The sequence below is a fragment of the Belonocnema kinseyi genome, chromosome 6 (assembly GCF_010883055.1).
Source record: "Belonocnema kinseyi isolate 2016_QV_RU_SX_M_011 chromosome 6, B_treatae_v1, whole genome shotgun sequence".
Classification (NCBI taxonomy): domain Eukaryota; kingdom Metazoa; phylum Arthropoda; class Insecta; order Hymenoptera; family Cynipidae; genus Belonocnema; species Belonocnema kinseyi.
The window spans coordinates 6,826,056-6,846,182 of NC_046662.1; the positions used below are offsets into that span (position 1 = coordinate 6,826,056).

A 20,127-nucleotide genomic window follows, 5' to 3' on the forward strand; every position below is an offset into this window, starting at 1 on the left:
TCATTTGCAGTAATAAAAATAAATTAAGGAACTCAAAATGGAACTCTTGAACTTTTAACTTTTGAAATTGAAGTTTCATAGTTTTTTAATTAAAATTTTTTTTATTTAATAGCTAAATAATTTACACGTAAAAAATGGAAGGTACTAAAACTTTTTAATTGAACAATTTTAAATGAAATGTAGATAAACTGCAAAATTGCGAATTTTTAACCTTTAAAAAGTAATGACTTCAAAGATTTAGATTTAATTCTATAAATATAAATCCACGTCATCATCTTCAACTCTTGAAAAGCTTGAAATTTTTAAATCAATATCTTGAGATATCTAGAAGTCGTTTAAAATTTATTCATATTTAAAATCATTTTTGAATTTGTTTAGAACTAATAAATGTCCTTTTAAATGAATACAATTCTTCCTACAAATTTTAGAAAATTGTGCAAATTCTAAAAAATATTGTTAAAACCTTCTAGATTCTTTTTTAACAATTTTGGAAATCTTTTTGAATATTCTTTTAAAATAATATTCCAAAATGAACAATTATTTTCAATTTTCATAGGAATTATTTAAATACTGACATATGAAACAAAGAATTTAGGCCAGTAAAGAAATAACCGACACTTTCCAAATGTTGAATTTGATCTGACGAAAACTCTTTGCTGCGGGGATTAAGTTTTTCAATAAAAAATGAAACTATTACATTTTTGATAGACTATTCATATTTTGTAGTTGAAAATTAAACTTTTCTGTTGGAAATTCGCCTCTTTAAATTGAATTTAAATGTACTCAATTTGAAATAAAAATCTTTTTCGTTAAAAATACCAACTTTAACTTTTCGTTAAAAATTCCTCTTTTTTATTTGAAAATTAATTTTTCAACTAAAAATTTAACAAGGACGGTTTAGTTAAAAATGAATATTTTTAAGTTGAGGATTCAAGTATTTTTTTCAAAAATTTTCTTCATTGGTTACATTCAACTGTTTTTTATTTAAAATAAAAATCCTTTTTTTTTAATGTCAACCTATACATTTTTCGTTTAAAAATTCCAATTGTGCCGGAATTTTTTTTGTTAACAATTTTTTCACCAGGTAATTTAACTAATTGGTTCCAACTTCAACTAGACGTTTTAAAATTAATTTTTTTTATAATTTTTTTTTTAAACAGATAATTTAACTATGTGTTAAAAATTGAACTGTTCTGTAGAAAACAGGTTTTTTTTAAGCTTGAAAATTGAACACTTCGGTAGAAAATGCAACTATTTTATATAAAATTTAACTTTTTTGTACGAAATTCGTCTCTTTTTATTGAAAATTCATATTTTTTAAATTAAAGATTTAGTGATTCAATTTTTTGTTAAAAATTGGTCCCTTGCTATTTAAAAATTTATTTATTTTTTTAGAAAATTCGTATTTTTTGTAATAAAAATTTAACTATTCCATGTTTTGTTAAAAATGGATTTTTTTAGTTTAAGAATTCAACGAATTATTTACAAATTTACATAATTTGTTGAAAATTCATTTTTTTGTAATTAATTTTTTTCTTGGTTGAAAATTGAACTATTTGATTAAAAATTAATTAATATTTAACAATTTGTTATAAAATTACCTTTTTTGTTGAATAATCATATTTGCATTTTAAAAATGTAACTGTTTTGTATATAATTCGTCCTTTTGATACAATATTAATCTTCTTGTGGTTTTTTTTATTATTAAAAATGATTTTTTTAAACTCAAAATTTAACTATTCCATTTTTGAATAAAAAATATCCTTTTTAGTTGAACATTTAACTATATGGTTACAAATTTATCCTTTACATTAGACAAATCATCTTTGTAGATTGAAAATATACATTTTGGTTAAAATTTCAACTGTTTTGATAAAGTCATCTTTTTTTGGTCGCAAATTCAATTCTTTTGTTTAAAATTCGTCCTTTTGGATATAAAATTCATTTTTTTAGTACAAAGTTATAAATTAGCCTTTTTGTTGAAAATCAAACTGCGTTCGAAGAAATTCGTCTTTTTGGGTTCAAATTCATCTCTTTTGATATAAAATCTTTTTGGATAATATCTCAATTAATTTGTTGAAAATACAATATATGTCGACTTGAAATCTTAGGAATTTAAAGTGTTTTATATGGAATTAAATATAATATTTACATACATTCTATTTGAAAGAACTAATTCCCATATTTTCGTAAAAACAAGCCTATTTCCCCTATTTTGAAATAATTTTGGGCTTCGTTACTTTTTTCTTGTGAGGGACGACACAGAAATACGGAAAGGGGATTCAAAAAAGCTCAAAATTGTTAACGCTCTAAAATCTAACCGATGACTTTAATCGTTGCAAATCGAAAATATTTTCAGGGTGGCCGTTTTAATCGAACAATAAAATTCCCGGTCATTTCTCGGTTTTTTCCCGGTTCGCCAACATTTTTCACGGACAATGAAATTTAAAAAAATCAAACTATTCTAAACATTCTTCCATATAAAGTAATAAACAATAAACAACAAATTAAAGCATTCAAAGTGAAACACATGAAGTTTGAGAGTTTTTTAATTCAAAAATTTTTTATTCAAATGCTCAATAACTTACACGTATAAACTGGAAGGTACTAACACTTTTCAATTTAACAATTTGAAATGAATTGTAAATAAACTGCAAATTTAAAACTTTTATAAATTATAGAGTTCAAAGACTCAGATTAAATTCCAAAAATATAAATCCATGTTAACATTTTCAATAATCTAAATTAAAGAATCAAGCAATGAACTTTACAAATTTTCAAAATTATATTGTTTTAAGTAATTTTAAGCTAGACATATTAAAAATTGAAAAATAATTTTTTTAACTTAACATTTCTGTAAATAGAACTTAAATTATTTTTATTTTAAATAGTCTGGGCTTCGTTTAGAAGCTTTAACATTTTCTTTCAAAATTTTTCAAAAACTAGAAATGGTTAAAAATTTTTCCAAATTCAAAAGAATTTTTGAATTTTTTTTTGGAACTTTTCGAAAATCCTGCAAATTAAAAAAAAATGTATTTATAAATAATAATAGAACACTTATTATTTGTAAAAGTATTAGAGTAATTTTAAGAGGTATGTAGAAGTTTTAAAAAGATTCAAATTAAATTTAGAAATTGAAATAATTACAAATACTTACAGCCGAATTAAAATAAGAATGTAGATTTTTGCAGATTTCAAACAAAAAATTTAGAATTTTTTAAATAATTGTTCAAGACTTCAAAAGAATAAAAAATTTTCTTAAGATTATTACAAAAATTGAAAAATTATTGTAACAGAAGATTTAATAAGATTTTAAGAGATTAAAAAATGATCAAAGAAGAACATGGAAGATTTTAAGGATTTTTTTTGCAGGATTTTCAAAAATTGTAGGAAAACTTCGATTAATTTTAAAATATATTTAGAAGTTCTGAAAAAATGTTAACCCACTTCGTTTAAATTCACGTTTCAATTTACGCGTCTTAAATAAACAGTGAAATATTGCTAAAAATTAAATACTTATTCTTTTTCTACATTAAGAAATTTCAGACTAAATGGGATAAAAATTTTAAAATTTAGACTCACAATATTTTAAATTTAATAAAAACCTTTAATTATGACTATATTATTATGGATTTATTTTTAAGTTGAAAATAGTAAAGCGCACGTTTACATTTTTTAATGATTAAAAAAAATTAATAGAAATAATATATTAATCAATTTATTTATTAAATTTAATATGAAAAGTAATATAAAGAAAGACCTGAAACTCTGAATTAAAAACATATTATTGACAAACCATGAAAATTTTTATTTAAAAATAAAATTATCGGAATAAATGATATATTGATTTCAATTCTTATTAAGACTTTCGGATTGAAACAGTTACAATCTGGAAATTCTCAAATTTTGAACGGATCTAGAATTATTTGGTCAAATCAATTATTGTTCAGATTTCTATACTTAGAGTACAGATCCATTTTAAAAATAATTTATTTATTTATATTTACAGTTGATAAAATTAAACTGTTTTTATCAAAAATTTTCAACTTAAAATGCTTTTAATTTTTAATTGATTAAATCTTCAAAACTGCACTTTAATTATTTCAAAAACTGTTAAAATCGAACTTGGACAGATTTTTCTTCTGAAAATTCGTCAAATTCCCGGTTTCCCGGACCACCCTGTTTTTTATTAAAAAAATCTTCGATTTTAAAAACTTCTAATTTTTTAAGTCTTTAAAACTGCATTTTAAAATTCTTTGAATTAAAATATATGCTTAAAAATTTAAAATTTAAAATTTGTAAAGTGAAAGATTTTTGAATTAAGCATTCTAAAGTGAATGATACAATAATTTATAAAAATCACAATTTAACAAATTATTTAAAAAACGGTTGAAATCAAAGTTGAATAACATTTTTATTTTAAAAAGTTTGTAAAATTCCCGGTCAAAAAATAAACTCACTGTCATTTCTCGGTCCAGCGACCACCCTGATTTTTAAAAGAAAAGTGAAGTTTCAAAATAGTGGCCTCGCACAAAAAAGGTGTTAAATAGTGCCAAAACTGGAGCGAGTCCCAGTCCTGTTCAATTCCATACTTTGAAAAATATTAAAATAAATTTTTTTATATATATAATGAAAAAAAACTGACTTACCCGATAGGTTGACTCCATATCGAAAGGGTAGATAACTTTCGGATTCTTACAGACCTCGCAGATAAAACCCTTTTGACTGCAGAGCCAGCAACTCATGACATGATTCTTCGCAAACTCGATAATCTTGAGAAGCTGCTGCTCTAAAGCACCATTTGGAACATCCAACAAATCAGAGACAGAATACTGATGAACGTGTTCATAGAGATAGTCTCGTGGAAAAACTTTCTTCTGTAACGATTCGATCACCGGCTCCCTGCAAGTGAACAAGTAAGCCCTCAGCAAATTCAGCTTGATTCTTAAAGATTGAAGCTGAGCCATGGACTCGACAGCCGAGTAGATCCTGGGATTCAATGTCTTTAAATCCAGGAGCTCGGAGCAATTGGTCAAATAAGTGGCTGCTCTCTGGCAAACTGGATACGGTTTTAAATCCCAATTGTGGATAATACGAGAGGGTATCAAAAACTCTTCGTCAGACATGCAATTTGTGCAATAGTAATCCCCGAAAAATGAGCAGACATGGGCTGTGGGGAAAGTCATTCCTATCGACTGTCCACAATCGTAGCAACTGTAATTTTGAGTGTCTAGTCCCTTTTCTCTCGGAATCTTGCCCAGTTGCTCGCTGAAACTTGTTGTCACCTGTCAAGAATATTAATGCAAGTTTACAGGGTTGCTGCGGATGTCCGGTTTTTCAAAATTTTATGACTTTTCCAGGTTTCTGGGCCAACCTTTCAAAACATTCCAGTTAACTTTTTTTAAAAAGTTTATTCAATTGTAACACATTCCACTGGTAGCAAACTAATTTATCAAGAACTTTTTGTACAATTATTAATTAATTTAAAACATGGAGGACATATTTTTATGACTGAGATTACTCCAGATTGCATAGGATTACTCCGGATTTCATAAAATGATGGTGGATTACTTCGTCTAAGCTATACTCGCGCGAATTTTCAACCAAAAGAGAGTACTTTTTGGCAAAAGTTCAATTCTCAACAAAATAGTTTCACTTTGAAAAAAATAGTTGAATTTTTCAAGTGATAAAATATTTTTCAATAGAAAAAAATTCATTGTAAACCAAACAGTTTAATTTTCTATCAAAGGAGTTGCATTTTTTACACGAAAAAAATGAATTTTTAACAAAAAAGTGACTTTTCATACAAAATTGTTAAATTTTTTACAATGCAGAACCAAGACCATTAATAAACATAATATGTGAATTTTTATCAAGCAGTTGAATTTTCAACTTGAAAAGATAGCTTTGCAACCAAATAACTTAATGTTCAACTAAAAATGGAACAGCTACATTTTCAATTGAAAAAAATAATTTTTTCCAAAACAAAACGGAAAAGAAAAAACGAATTTTTAACAACATAATAACGCTTCTGGAAATGCATATTCGCAATAAAAACTTTTAATCAAATAGTTGAATTTTCAACTACAATGATGCATTTCCACCAAAAAATGAATTTTAGACCAAAAAAAAGACAAATCTTCAAAAAACACATTATTTTTCCATAAAAAAAAGTTAATTCAGGATGTCTAGCGATTCTTAGGAACAAGATTCAAGGTCTTTTCCAGGTTTTCCAGGTCAAGAAATCAAGTTTTTCCAGGTCTCCTTTTTTACATCAAATAATAAAATAACCGCTTGTTATACATTTAAAAAAATGACCCGATTAATTTATTATTGGCCAACAATTTCTAAAGAAAGCAGAACCATAAATAAACAAATTCTCTATTTTTTACGAATATAAGTCGTCTTTATGAAATCTGTGGGAATATTTTTTAATCTTTTTAAAGTCTTTGTCGTAATTTATATCTTTAAAATGTTTTGAAATCTTTGTAAGTATTTAAAATCTTTATAAAATCTTGAAATTTCTGTAAAATCTTTGAAATGCTAGGAATCTTTGAAATTATTTGAAATCTGTATGAAATCTTTGAAATATTTGTGAAATATTTCTTTAATCTCTTAAATCTATTTAAATCTTTAAAATCTAGTGTAATTTCTTTGAAATCTTTTGAAATCCTTATGAATTCTTTTAAACATCTGTGAAATCTTTTGTATTCGTTTAAAATCACTGGAATATTTGAAATTTTGGTGAAGTCTTTTAAAATCTTCTAAAAACTTTGAAATTGTTTAACATCTTTAAAATTTTTTTAATCTTTTAAATCTGAAGTACTGTTCCCTGTTTGAAATTCTTTCAATTTTTTTAAATCCATACGAATTCTTTATGAAATCTTTTTAAAATCTCTGAAATTCTTGAAATCTTTTGAAATCCTTATGAACTTTTAAAAATATTTGTGAAATCTTTCTGAAATCTTTTGTTTTTGTTTGAAATCTTTGAAACATTCAAAATCTGTTTGAAATCTTTTGAAATATTCTAAAAAATTTTGAAATCTATATTAAATCTTTGAAGTATTTTTAAATCTTTCAAATCTGGTGTTAGTTTTGGAAATCTTGAACATTCTTTAAATCTTATCAAAGTATATTCATTGCAATCTATAAAGCAATTGTTACATTCTACAAAAAGTGCCTTGAAATGTCTTTAATTATTCTGTAATGAACACAAGGTAAATTATATCTCGATAAATAAAAAACTTCTTAATAGCAAGATTTCTTCTAAACGAGATGTTTATTTCATAATAGACTAAAAGATTTAAATTACTCTTATAATTTCAATAAAATAACTGTTTTAAGAGTAAAAAAAAATTCAAGGTTCTCTTGCAAAATTCAATGAGATTTACAGATTTTCAAGGATTTAAAAAAATTCAAGGAGAATTCCAGGTTTTCAAGGTTTTCAAGTTCGCTAGACACCCCGTTAATTTTAAACCAAATAGTTGAATTTTCCACCAAAGCACTTAAATTTTTAACCAAGTAGTAGAATTTCAACAAAAAAAGATAGACTTCCACCCAGATAGCTAAGTGTCCAACTAAAAATGGAATAGTTACATTTTCAATTGAAAAAATTAATTTTTTACCAAAAAAATCTACCTTTTAAACAAAATAGATCAATTTTCAACCAAAGAGATGAATTTTAATTCCTAATAACACCTTTGTATGAAATTTTATAAAAATAAACGTCTGGAAAAACTAGTAGTTTTTCATATTTTGTTTTAGGAAATCAAAAACTTTCATTGCATCTCTATCAAAAAATAAATTTTCCACAAAAAAGAGAAATTTGCAACAAACCACATTACTTTTAAATAACAAATGGTTAATTTTTAAATCAAATGGTTGAATTATCTACTAAAGCAGTTGCATTTTTATCCTAAAAATAGGAATTTTCAGCAAAACAGGCTAATTTTTAACAAAAAAGTGACTTTTTTATAAAATTGTTATATTTTTCACAATGTAGAACCAAGATGACGATTTTTCAAGAGAAAGGTTGAATATTAAACCAAGTAGTTGAATTTCAACTAAAAAATATAGATTTCCACCCACATAGCTAAGTGTTTAACTAAAAATGGAGTAGCTACATTTTCAATTGAAAAAATTAATTTTTTACAACAAAAAACTACTTTTTGAACAAAATTTTCAATTCAAAATTTCAATTTTGAATTCAATTCAATTTCAAAAAACAATTTTCAAACAAAGAGATGAATTTCAATTCCTAATTAGACCTTCGTATTACATTTTCTGAAATTATACGTCTGGAAGAACTGGCACTTTTTCATATTTTGTTATTAGAAATTCGAAAATATCCACACGATTATGATAAACTACAATTTTCCACACAAAAAAAGGAAAATCTAAAAGCAAATAATAACCCTAGTAGAAATGTATTACAGCGATGGCAGCGCAAAATGAGCTAAAAAAACGGGAGAAATAGAGCAATCCTCTCACGAAAAAAGGGGAAAATAGGTGGAAGATTAGGTTAATATTTTCTGCTCTCGTTTTTGAAATTATAACTTATACTTTTTTTTAATTAAAAAAATATTTCTGCCTCAATGAGAATTTTTTTTAAATGTTCAAAAATACTTTTTTGGTATTTATTATTTTTTGTGTTGTTTATAATGTTCCCAAATAACAACAAACAAATTTAATCCGAAAAAAAGAATTTAAATGAATTGGGAAACATGTTTAAAAATAACAAAAATGCCATGGATTTTCGGAAAACTGGATAGAATTTAGAGAAATTTAAGATTAAAGAGAAGAATTCAATGAAATTCAGAACAATTCAAGATAAAATTAAAAAAATGGATGTAAAACAATTTTAAAAAACCAATTGAATTCAGTAACTTTGAATTAAGCTTAGAAAAATTCAAGGGAGTTCAAAGAATTTGATGAAATGTCTAAGAATTCAAGGTGAGTTTAATAGACTTGAGGATCAATTAAATAAATTTTTTTTTATTAACAAAAATTCAAGAGAATTCCAAAGAATTTAAAAGAAGGGTGAGTTCCAAGAAAATCAATAAATCCTTTCGAATCTTTAAAATCCTTCTAATTTCAAACACAAAAAGTGACTAATGATTACAGAACAAATCAATATAAATTCAAAAGAATTCAAATAAATTTGAACAATTTTAAAAATCGAAAAAAATTTGATTGATGACAATCAATTTTGAGTGAATTTAGAGAAATTTAAAAGAAATGAGAAGAATTAGATGAAATTCATAAAAAATTAACCTGAATTTAAAAAGCAATCAAGAGAATTGACAACAATGTCAAAATATTGAAAAATTAAAATACCCTAAAATATTGCAATTTTTGAAAGCCTTCAAACTACTGAAATAAATTAAAAATTTTGAGAATCTTTTTAAATTTCTTAAAATATTTCGAATCCTTTTAATATTTTATTAATTGATCCCCAGGATCAATTAAATTAAACCTTTTGAAAATGAAAAAAAAAATTCATTGAATTAAGTAGAAAAAAGTAGATTTATAGAAATTCAAGTAAATTATAAAACTTCCAGTGAATTCATAAAATTCAAGAGAATTCAGGGTGAATTTCAAATCTCTTCAAATATTTAAAACCCTACAAAATACCTCACTTCTCTTTAATAAATTCCGTTAAATCCTCGAAAATCTGATAAAATAACGTGAAATCTTTTAAAACCTCATACGTCCTGTAAAATTCTAAAAAATTCTTTATTCTAAAATATATCAAAATCTTTAAAATCACTTCACATTAAGTAATTTTTTTTAAATTCTTTGGAATCTATTAAGATCCCCTAAAATAATAGAGACTAAAAGCTCCTGAAAATGTCTTAAAAGTTTTAATAATATCCCAAAATCTTAAAAATTCCTTTAAATTCTTTAAAGGTATTAAAACTTTCTCGAAATCTTGATAAATACCCTGAAATATTTGAAAGAATTCTAAATAATCCCTTCAAATCCTATAGAATCCCTTGAAATTCTTTGCAATCATTTCAAATCTTTCGAAGTATCTCGAAATTGACCCAAATCAATTTTAACCACGCAAAATCTTTAAAATATTCTTAAATTCTTTTAAATCTCTTAACAATCCTTAAAATCTTTGAATTTTTGCAAATAACTTAAAATCTTTTCAAATATCTTTTAAATGAATTACTTAAAATTCGTTAAAGTCACTAAAACGTATAGAAATATTTTTAAATCCTTTAAGAATAAACTTTAAAATCCCGTGATGTCCCTAGTTATTCCTTAAAATCACTTGAACTCTTAGAAATCCCCTAAGATTTCTTGATAATCCTTAAACTTCTCCGATTTTTTTTAAATCCCTTTAACTTCTTTCCAATCACACTTGTAAATCCTTAAGCCTTTTGGAATTATTTTTAAATCCTTTTAAAAAAACTGTAAGATTGCGTTAAGTCCCTAGTAATTTCTTGAAATCACTTGAATTATTAAAAATCTCGTAAGATTTCTTGAAAATCCTTAAAGTCCTCCGAATTTTTTTGAAATCCTTACAACTTCTTAAAAATTACTTAAAATTTTCTAAATTGAGTACATTTAATTAAAATCCTTTGAATTTTCTTAAATTTCTTTAAATTAATTAATTAATTTGTTTTTTAATTCTGCAAAATAAACAACAATGTACTGAAATCTTCCAAAAAATAACTTTGAATTTTCCTAATAATCTAGAGAATATTCTTCGATTTTCTAAAAATCTTTCCAAAATAATAAAAGTCTTCTTTTTTACAAAATTCTAAAAAATGTGCATTTTTCACCAAATTTTTATAATTATCAAATTAAACATTTTTTTAAAATCTTTTAAATATATCTGAACGTTCTAAATGTTTTAAAATTTGTCGAATTTTTCTTAAAATTTATTTAGAACATTATCCTAAAGTTAATTTTTCACAATAAAAAATCATTAAACATTTTTCTGGGAATCTCATGAAAATATTTTATTTTCTTGAAACCTTTCATAATAGAATTTTTTTTAATTTTGATTCAATTTTCTTTTAGGAAATCCCTTTTTGAAAGTAAAGAAATCATTTAAAATTTTAACAGGAATCTTGAGAAAAATGTACTGTTCTCCTAAAACCTTTAAAAAGTCTTAAAGTGCTTCTTATTTTTTGTTCTAAATCATCCAAAATGTACATTTCGTTTTAAATTTTTCGGAATCTTCTCAAGATTTTAATTATTTACCATTCTTTTCAAAACTACTGTAACTTCTACAAATAAAAAAAAATGTATCTGAAAAAATTGTTTTAAAATCTTTCAGATTCTTTTTCGACATATTTTTAAATCTTCCAAAATAAAAATTATTCTTTTAAAATATAATCTGAATAATTTTGAATTTTCCTAAAGTCTTATTTAGCAAAATTTAAAAGAATAGAAAATTATAAAATTTTTAAAAGTTTTAAAATTTTATCCACGATAAGCTTGGTTCTATTTATTATTTTACAGTCATCAAAAACTGTAAAATAATTTATATCTTCATTAAATTATTCTTTGAAAGACATCATTTAATCATTTAAAATGAAAATAAACATTTATTGATCATTCTTTTCTGTAGATTCGATAAAAATAATTATGTTCAATAATTCAAAACCTAAATGCACTGATAGGCGAGAATAAATCAATGTAAAATGGATAAAATAGCAATTTGTAAATTATTTTGTAAACTTGGTTCCAATTTTGCGATTTCTTATTTATAATAAGATCCTTCAGTTCATGCTTGATTTAAAAACAAGTATAATGAAAATTCCCTTTTCGTCCTAAATCTTAAGTTAAGTTTCATGAACATAGTTATGCCGAAAAGAAATGTTTTAAATGAATTCATTAAAATTAATAAAATTTCTTTACAATGTATAATTTTAGTTCATTTTTTTAAACTTGAAAATATATTAGGACATACATTTTTTTATTATCTAAAGTAAAAAGACGTTGATTTGGATTATATTAAATAATGCCCAATATTTACAGTTAATATTAAAAATAATATAATATTTAAAAAAAAAAAGAAAAACTTTAACAACAAAACGATAACAATTGATTTATCAAAACTTCAAAAATTAACGTTAAAAACGTTCTAAATTACCTTTTCGTTACTCGCAGCAGTCGATTCAACAACAACTGGTTGGCTTAGCGGATAAGTGTCAATAAATTCTTGAAGATCTGGCGATGAACCATACCCAGCAGGGTTGTAACTCTTAATCAAAGCATCATAAGTAGTCCCCTCTGCCGGAGTATATTTACTATCCGAATTCCGAGATATAACAGAGGACGTGAGGGAAGATTCGCAGTCTTCATAAGACGTCGACCATCCTAATTTTCCTATCAGAGAATTTCCCACTCCTTGTAGATCTGCATTCGAACACGACTCTTTTTCAATATCAAGTCCTTCGTTATTCACTTGATCTACATCCAAATCTTCGCCTCCTTCCCCTTTGAATCCATTCTCGAATTTTGGCTCTTCAGCATCGCCATCAGGTTCCCCCCTCTCTCTCTCTTTCCTCTCCTCCCACTTTTTCTCTCGCCTCTCTCGTCGTTCCCTCCTCTCGAAATCCCTCTCTCTCGCTTCCTCTCTCGAATCCAGACGAAAAACCAAATCCTGCGAACTATACGGATCGTTTTTGTGCTTCTTTTTTAAAATAATCTTCAGGGCGTCATCCTCGGAGAGACAGCCGGCATGATTGAGTCCAGTTTGCGAGGAATTGAAGGATCCTAAACTGCCGATGGAACTCGCTGTTTCGATTTCATCAAAAGTGTCGTTGCTGTCACTGCTGATTGTTTTTGCAATGTCGACTGCACTGAAAACCGGGCAAGATTTCATGGGCGGAGACCAAATTGCGGCCATGAGGAGTGGTGTGCTAGACCAGAAATTTAAAAGACTCGAATTGCAGGCGAGATCGAACCTGATGAATTCCATATTTTCGACCAACCTCTGGGCGATTTCAACAAGATCCAGATCTCTGAAAAAGCAGGTGGAATCGAGTTGACATATAGCATAATTGAGGAATCATTTAGGGCTAATTTTATGACATTGCAAAATTTAATGCTTCGCTTTTAAGAAAAAAAGAGGAGTTATTTTTAACGAAAATAGGGAAATAATTAGGGTATAAATTCTTTTATGTAAACAGGCCTATGGAATAAAAATATAGGGACCAAAGGGTACTTTTTATCACGCGCATAGGGTACTTTTTTCGCGCTCAAAGGTTAACAAATTCAGGATAAATTCAGAAGATTTTAAAACCATTCAATTTAAATTTAAAAGAACTAAAAGGATTCAGTCAATTCTTTAAAATCAAACAATTTCATTTGATGAAATGCCTAAGAATTCGCGGTGAAGTTAACCAAATTTAGGATCAATTAAATAAAAACTTTTTAAAATTCAAAAAATCGATTGGTCCAAATAGAATGGTGTAAATTTAGAAGAATTTAAGTAAATTAAAAACATACCAAAAAATTTAAAAGAATTGAGATTCTACAAAAAATTTCAAATCTTTGAAACCTTACTATTTTCTAACCATAAAAGTGACTAAAAACTACAAAACAATTAAAGTTAAATACAAAAGAACTCAAATGAATCGTACAATTTTAAAAAAAAATATGAAAAAATTCCATTATTTCTGTAAACTTGGAATGAACTTAGAGGAGTTTAATGTAAACAAGCAGAAATCGATGAGATTCACAAAAGTTCAAGGTCAGGTTTAAAGAATTTAGGATCAATTAAGTAAAAAATTTAAAAACATTTTAAAATCCATTAAATTAAATAGAATTTAGTAAATTTAAAATAATTCAAGTTACTAAAGAAGAATTCAAGAGAATTCCCAAGAATTTAAAATAATTCAGGGTGAATTCAAGAATGAATTTTAAAAAATCAAATGAATTAATAACAATTTAAAAATGTAAACAATTTTTTATAGAATTTGATGAAATGACTAAGAATTCAAGGTGAGGTTAACCAAATTTAAGATCAATTAAATAAAAACTTTTTAAAACTCAAAAAATTGATTGGTCTAAATAGAATTGAGTAAATTTAGAAGAATTCAGTAAATTAAAAAATTCCAAAGAATTTAAAAGAACTGAGAGTGAACTAAAATAAATTTCAAATCTTTACAAACCTACTAAATTCTAACCAAAGAAGTGACTGAAGACTACAAAACAATTAAAGGTAACTTCAAAAGAATTCAAATGAATTGTAAAATTAAAAAAAAATTCATTTCATTATTTACGTAAATTTGGAATGAATTTAGAGAAAATTGAAGGTAAACGAGAAGAATTCTATAAAATTCATAAAGATTGAAGGTGAATTAAAAAAACGTCATATGAATTGATAACAATTGAATAATATGAAGAATACTTGATAGAATTTGATGAAATGCCTAAGACTTTAAGGCGAGGTTAACTAAATTTAGGATCAATTAAATAAAAAAATATTTAAACTCAAAAAATCGATTGGTCTAAATAGAATTGAGTAAATTTAGAAGAATTCAGTAAATTAAAAAAATCCAAAGAATTTAAAAGAACTGAGGGTGAACTAAAATAAATTTTAAATCTTTACAAAACCTACTAACTTCTAACCAAAGAAGTGACTAAAGGCTACAAAACAAATCCAGTTAAATTCAAAATTATACAAATCAATTGGAAAATTTTTTTAAAGTAAAACAATTCCATTAATTTCCTTAAACTTGAAATGAAATTAGAGGAGATTAGAGGTAACCGAGAAGAATTCGATGAAATGAATTTATAACAATTTAAAAATATGAAGAAAACTTGATAAAAATTTATGAAACGCCGCAGCGGTTAACAGAATTTAGGATCTATTGAATAAAAACTTTTAAAACTTCAATAACATCCATTGAATTACATATAATTGTGTAAATTTAGAATAATTTAAGTAAATTAAAAACATTCCAAAAGAATTTAAAAAGAATTGAGGATGAATTTAAAAAACACTTCAAATCTCTTTAAATGAATGGGACATTTTTTTTAATCCAAAAAAATGTAATAGATTACAGTGAAATTTAAGTGAATTTAAAGGAAATTTAAGAGAAGGGAGAAGAATTCGATAAAATTCATTTAAACAATCAAACTGAATTTAAAAAACAATCAAGTGAATATCAAAGAATTTTTTAAACATTGAAAAAATTCACTGAATTGAGTAAATTTTAAATAAGTTCAGAAAAATGAAAAGAGAATTTAAAAGGATTTGACCGACACTTTTAAAAAATCTATTGAATTGAGTAGAATTTAGAATAATTCAAAAGATTTTTAAAGAATCCAGGGCGAATTCCAAATTAATTGAAAAAAAATTCATATCTTTTAAAATTCTATTAAATTACTTAAATTAAATGAAAATTTCTTTATAATCTTTGAAAATATCCTAAAATATTTCAAATCCTTTAAAATGTTTTGAAATTTCATAAAATTCTTGAAAACGTTAAGGATTTGTTATAAATGTTATAAAATTATGGGCTGCACATAGGGTAACGTAGAGACCAAATCTTGAAAATAGGATACTTTAGGGACCTTAAATGATCTAGGAATTAATGTGCAGAATTCCTGAAAATAAAAAACCAAGAATCCAACGACCAAATTTGGACAACCACCATGAAATGTTCCTATTGAAATTTGAAGAAAAAAATAAGGAAAGAAAGAAAAACACTTTTTTCTCTTAAAAAATAAAAAAAATAAAATAAATTTCCTCCTTGGACAAAAATAAAAACAAGGAAAGAAAAATGAGAAGGCAAACAAACAAATCTCCTTCCTTCTCTTTCTTATTTCTTTCGTCTTTGTTGTTTTATTTTTTATTTATGTATTATTTTATTTTTGCTTGATTTTTTTCGTCTTTCTTTTGTTGTGTTTTGATAATAATAAAAAAATTAGGAAAGAAATAAAAAAGAGAATGAAAGGGTTGGTTGCCTTCTCATTTTTTATTCCTTTTTTATTTTTGTCCAAAGAAGAAAATTATTTTCTTTTCTTTTTTAGGAGAAAAATTCTTTTTCTTTATTTTTTTTTCTTCTTCAAATTTTAATAGGAACATTTTATGGAGTATGTCCAAATTTGGTCGTTGGATTCGTGGTTTTAAGCTCAAAATCGAATGATTTAAACAACATTCGACTTTTAATCCCGAAGAGCTGAATTTTTATCAAAAAAGTGGAATTTTTAATCCAAAAACACGAATTTTGTAGAAAATAGTTGAATTTTCAACTCAAAAATATGTTTTTTAAACTAAATTCTTCATTTTCTACCAAAATAGTTTAATATTTAATCCAAAAAGAAGAATCTTCAACCAAGAAGAATGAATTTTCTAACAAAAAAAAATAAACGAATTTCCAACAAAATAGTTGACTTTTCAACGAAAATAGATCAATTTAAAAAAAAATATAACAGTAGAGTTTTCAATTTAAAAAAATTAAGTTTCAACCAAACAAAATGAATTTTCTAGCAACAAATTAATTTTAAATCCATAAAGACGAGTTTTCTATAAAAAAAAAGGATGAATGTTAAAAAAAAACAGTTGAATTTCCTAGCAAATGAATATGGCTTAATTTTTAACAAAAAAAAAAGACTTCTACCAGAAGATGAATTTTCAATCAAAAACGACGAATTTTCTATTCAAAAAGACGAATTTACAACAAAACAGTTGAATTTCCATCAATTAAATTACACTTTCAACCAAACGAGACGAATTTTAAACCAAAAATATGATTATAGACTTTTCAATTGAAAATAATTAATTTTCAACTAAAAATTATAAATTTCCTAACAAAAGTGGAATTTTCAATTTGAAAGAATTACTTTTTTTTATCAAAAAAAGCGGATTTTCAAGAAAATAGTTTCATTTTCCAAAAAATGACCTTCGTACCAAAAGAGAAAAATATAATCGTAGACTTTTCAATTAAAAATAATTAATAGTCCAACAAAAAAGGTTACTGTTCTACACTGTAAAATAAGATTTGTGTAAAATTACAAAGTTTCGGAAAATTAAATATTGTATCATTGTAAATATCACACACTCCACTGTGTGATTTTACAAAAGTATGTGAAATTACATCCTCTAGCGATGTAAATAAAAGGACCCTCGAACAGCAGTGTAATATTACACACTCGATAAAAATAAAATTACACATTCCCTCGTATTCATCCCTCAATATCTTTGCTCGTACGAAATTTACATTCATAAGGGAAAATTCAGTTGCAGCGTGTAAAAATACCATGCATCGGCAAAATCACTTTCCTATGATTGAAAATTACATCGAGATTTTAAATTTTATCAAAGATCTTTAATTTTACCCTTGCGGAAAATGTAAAATTTTAGATTTTTAATTAATTTAAAATTTAGAATAATTAATCAAATCATATGTGAATATGAAAGCGCCTCTCGTGTTCGTTGTTTATCGATGCCTTCATCCTTCAATTATGGAGCATTTTTATTTTTAATGCGAGAAAAATGACAGCTATGTTCAACTTTTTTGACAGCTTTTACACAAAGTAGACCGAATCCGAGCTATTCCTATTTTGCATTTTACATTTTCTGCTATTGGAACGGAAAAAATGCGGTTATTTAAAACGTATATTTCATATTTTTTTTATGGAATATTTAAACATAAAAAAAATACCCATAGTATCTTATGTGTTTTAGGTACGTGGTAACGTGTCCGGCTTGTGTTTCTTCAATCTCCATGAAATTGTACGAAGTTTTAGCTTTAGAGCGTTCGAAACCTGGAGTCCTAATAAAAGTTATTTTATTTTATTCTTTCACATAATGAATTTTACATTTTCGCATGTAAAATTATCAGCCGAATTGGAATATAACAACAGATTCGTAAAGTTACTCCGATGCACGAGGGTCCTTTTATTTACATCCACCAGAGATGTAAAATTCAATAGATTTTTTTTTACAGTGTACCAAAAGAGGAATTTTTAATCCAAAAGAAATAAATATAAATCCAAAAATACAAATTTTTAACAAAACAGTTGAATTATCGACAAAAAAAGGCTTTTCTACCAAAAGAAACATTTTCAAATCAAATGAAATAATTTTCCATCCAAAATGACGAATTTTCAACAGTACAATTAAATTTTTAAACAAAAGAGATGAATTCTGAACCAAAAATATTATAGTAGAATTCTCAATAAAAATAATTAACTTTAAAAAAAAAAAGATGAATTTTCTATCTAAAGCTTCCAATTTTCTATACAGAAAGTCGACTTTTTAACAATATAATTAAATAAACAACAAAAAGAGTTAAATCCTCTACCAAAAATATAAATGTTCTAACAAATGATGAATTTTTAATACAAAAAGTAGAATCTTCTATCTAAAAAGACGAATTTCCAAGAATATAATTTCATTTTGGAACCAAAAGGGATGAATTCTGAGTCAAAAATATAATAGTCGACTTTTCAATCAAAAAGAATGAACATTTAACCAAAAATATGAATTCTCCATGCAAAAGACGAATTTTCAATAAAAGAAATGAAAGTTCAACTAAAAAAGTTTAATTTACCACAAAAAAATATGACTTTCCAACAATGAAATTAAATTTTCAACCAAACGGGCTGAATTTTAAACCAAAAAAGATGAAAATATAGTAGTCCATTTTTCAGTTAAAATGAATTAAAAAGATACATTTTTAATCCATAGGACGATTTTCAATCAAAAAAGATTATTTTTCTACCAAAAGACGAATTTTTAGTCTAAAAGGACGAATGTAAAAAAAACAATTGACTTAAAAAAAATACTTTTTAACAAAATGGTTGAATTTCCAACAATTAAATTAAATTTTTAACCAAACGATGAATTTTAAATCAAAAATATAATAGTAGACTTTTCGGTTAAAAACAATTAATTTTCAACTAAAAAATTATGAATTTACCAACAAAAGTGGAATTTTAAATTCAAAAGGATAAATTTTTATACAAAAAAAGCGAATTTTCAGCGCAATTAAAAAAAAAATTGAATTTTCCACCGAATAAAAATAATTTTTAAACGAGAAGGATGAATGTTGACCGAATTGTCGAACTTTGAAGAAAATGATTCAGTTTTGAGCCAGGTAGTATAATTTTTGACAAAAAAAAGAACCATTAACAACAAATTTCATTGTGGGCGTCGCGACTAGAAAGAATAAGTATGCACACATATTCATATAAACACACAAAAATACACATGTGCACATACATACATACTCATACACATATACATATATATACATATATATATACACATACATCCCCTCTTGTGTGTTTATTTTACAAAGGAAATTTAAACCTACAAACTAAAAATAACGCCCAGATTTTGAACCGGGCCGGGGGGGGGGGGGGGGGGGGGGGGATTGCTTTTTATTGTAAATTCAATGATACAGGCCTAAAATAAACACACAAGAGGGGATGCATGTGTATATATATGTATATATATGTATATATGTGTGTATGTTTGTGCACATGTGCATTTTTGTGTGTTTATATGAATATGTGTGCATACTTATTCTTTCTAGTCGCGACGCCCACAATGAAATTTGTTGTTAATGGTTCTTTTTTTTGTCAAAAATTATACTACCTGGCTCAAAACTGAATCATTTTCTTCAAAGTTTGACAATTCGGTCAACATTCATCCTTCTCGTTTAAAAATACTTTTTATTCGGTGGAAAATTCAATTTTTTTTTTTAATTGGGGGTACAAATTTCTGATTGAAAACTAATCTCTTTTGGTTGCTTGACATTATCATCTCAAGTGAAAATCTATCTATATTGTTGAAAATTCAACTGTTTTATCGAAAATACCTGTTTTTGGCTGTGATTCGGATATGAATATTTCTTGAAAATTAGTCTTTTTGGTCTTTTTTTTTTTCTGGATCTACATTTTATATTTCTCCAATTCTGCACATTTTGAATTGAAATTTTCTTGACTTTCAATATATATATATATGTGTGTATTTACGGGTTTTCTAAGAATCTTAAATAGGACGATTTTTAACGACTCTCGGATACGACCCAGTCTTAAGTTGACCCCTACATTATCTTGTCTTTTACTTAACAGTCCCGTAGCAAATTCGAAAGAGAGCGGTCTCTTACATACTCGGTTGGAGAAAAAGAAAAATAGAAAATT

General features: G+C 25.5%; 1 protein-coding gene across 1 annotated transcript in view; it reads right to left on the reverse strand.

The window, feature by feature from the left end:
* Positions 1 to 20,127, reverse strand: part of LOC117174208 (run domain Beclin-1-interacting and cysteine-rich domain-containing protein) — a 35,022-nt gene that overhangs the window by 5,213 nt on the left and 9,682 nt on the right. Inside the window, exons 3-4 of the mRNA XM_033363073.1 lie at positions 12,113 to 12,986; positions 4,650 to 5,285 (exon numbers count right to left, since the gene is read on the reverse strand). Of these exons, the coding sequence (XP_033218964.1) occupies positions 4,650 to 5,285; positions 12,113 to 12,986 (1,510 nt within the window). The remainder of the gene's footprint in view (positions 1 to 4,649; positions 5,286 to 12,112; positions 12,987 to 20,127) is intronic.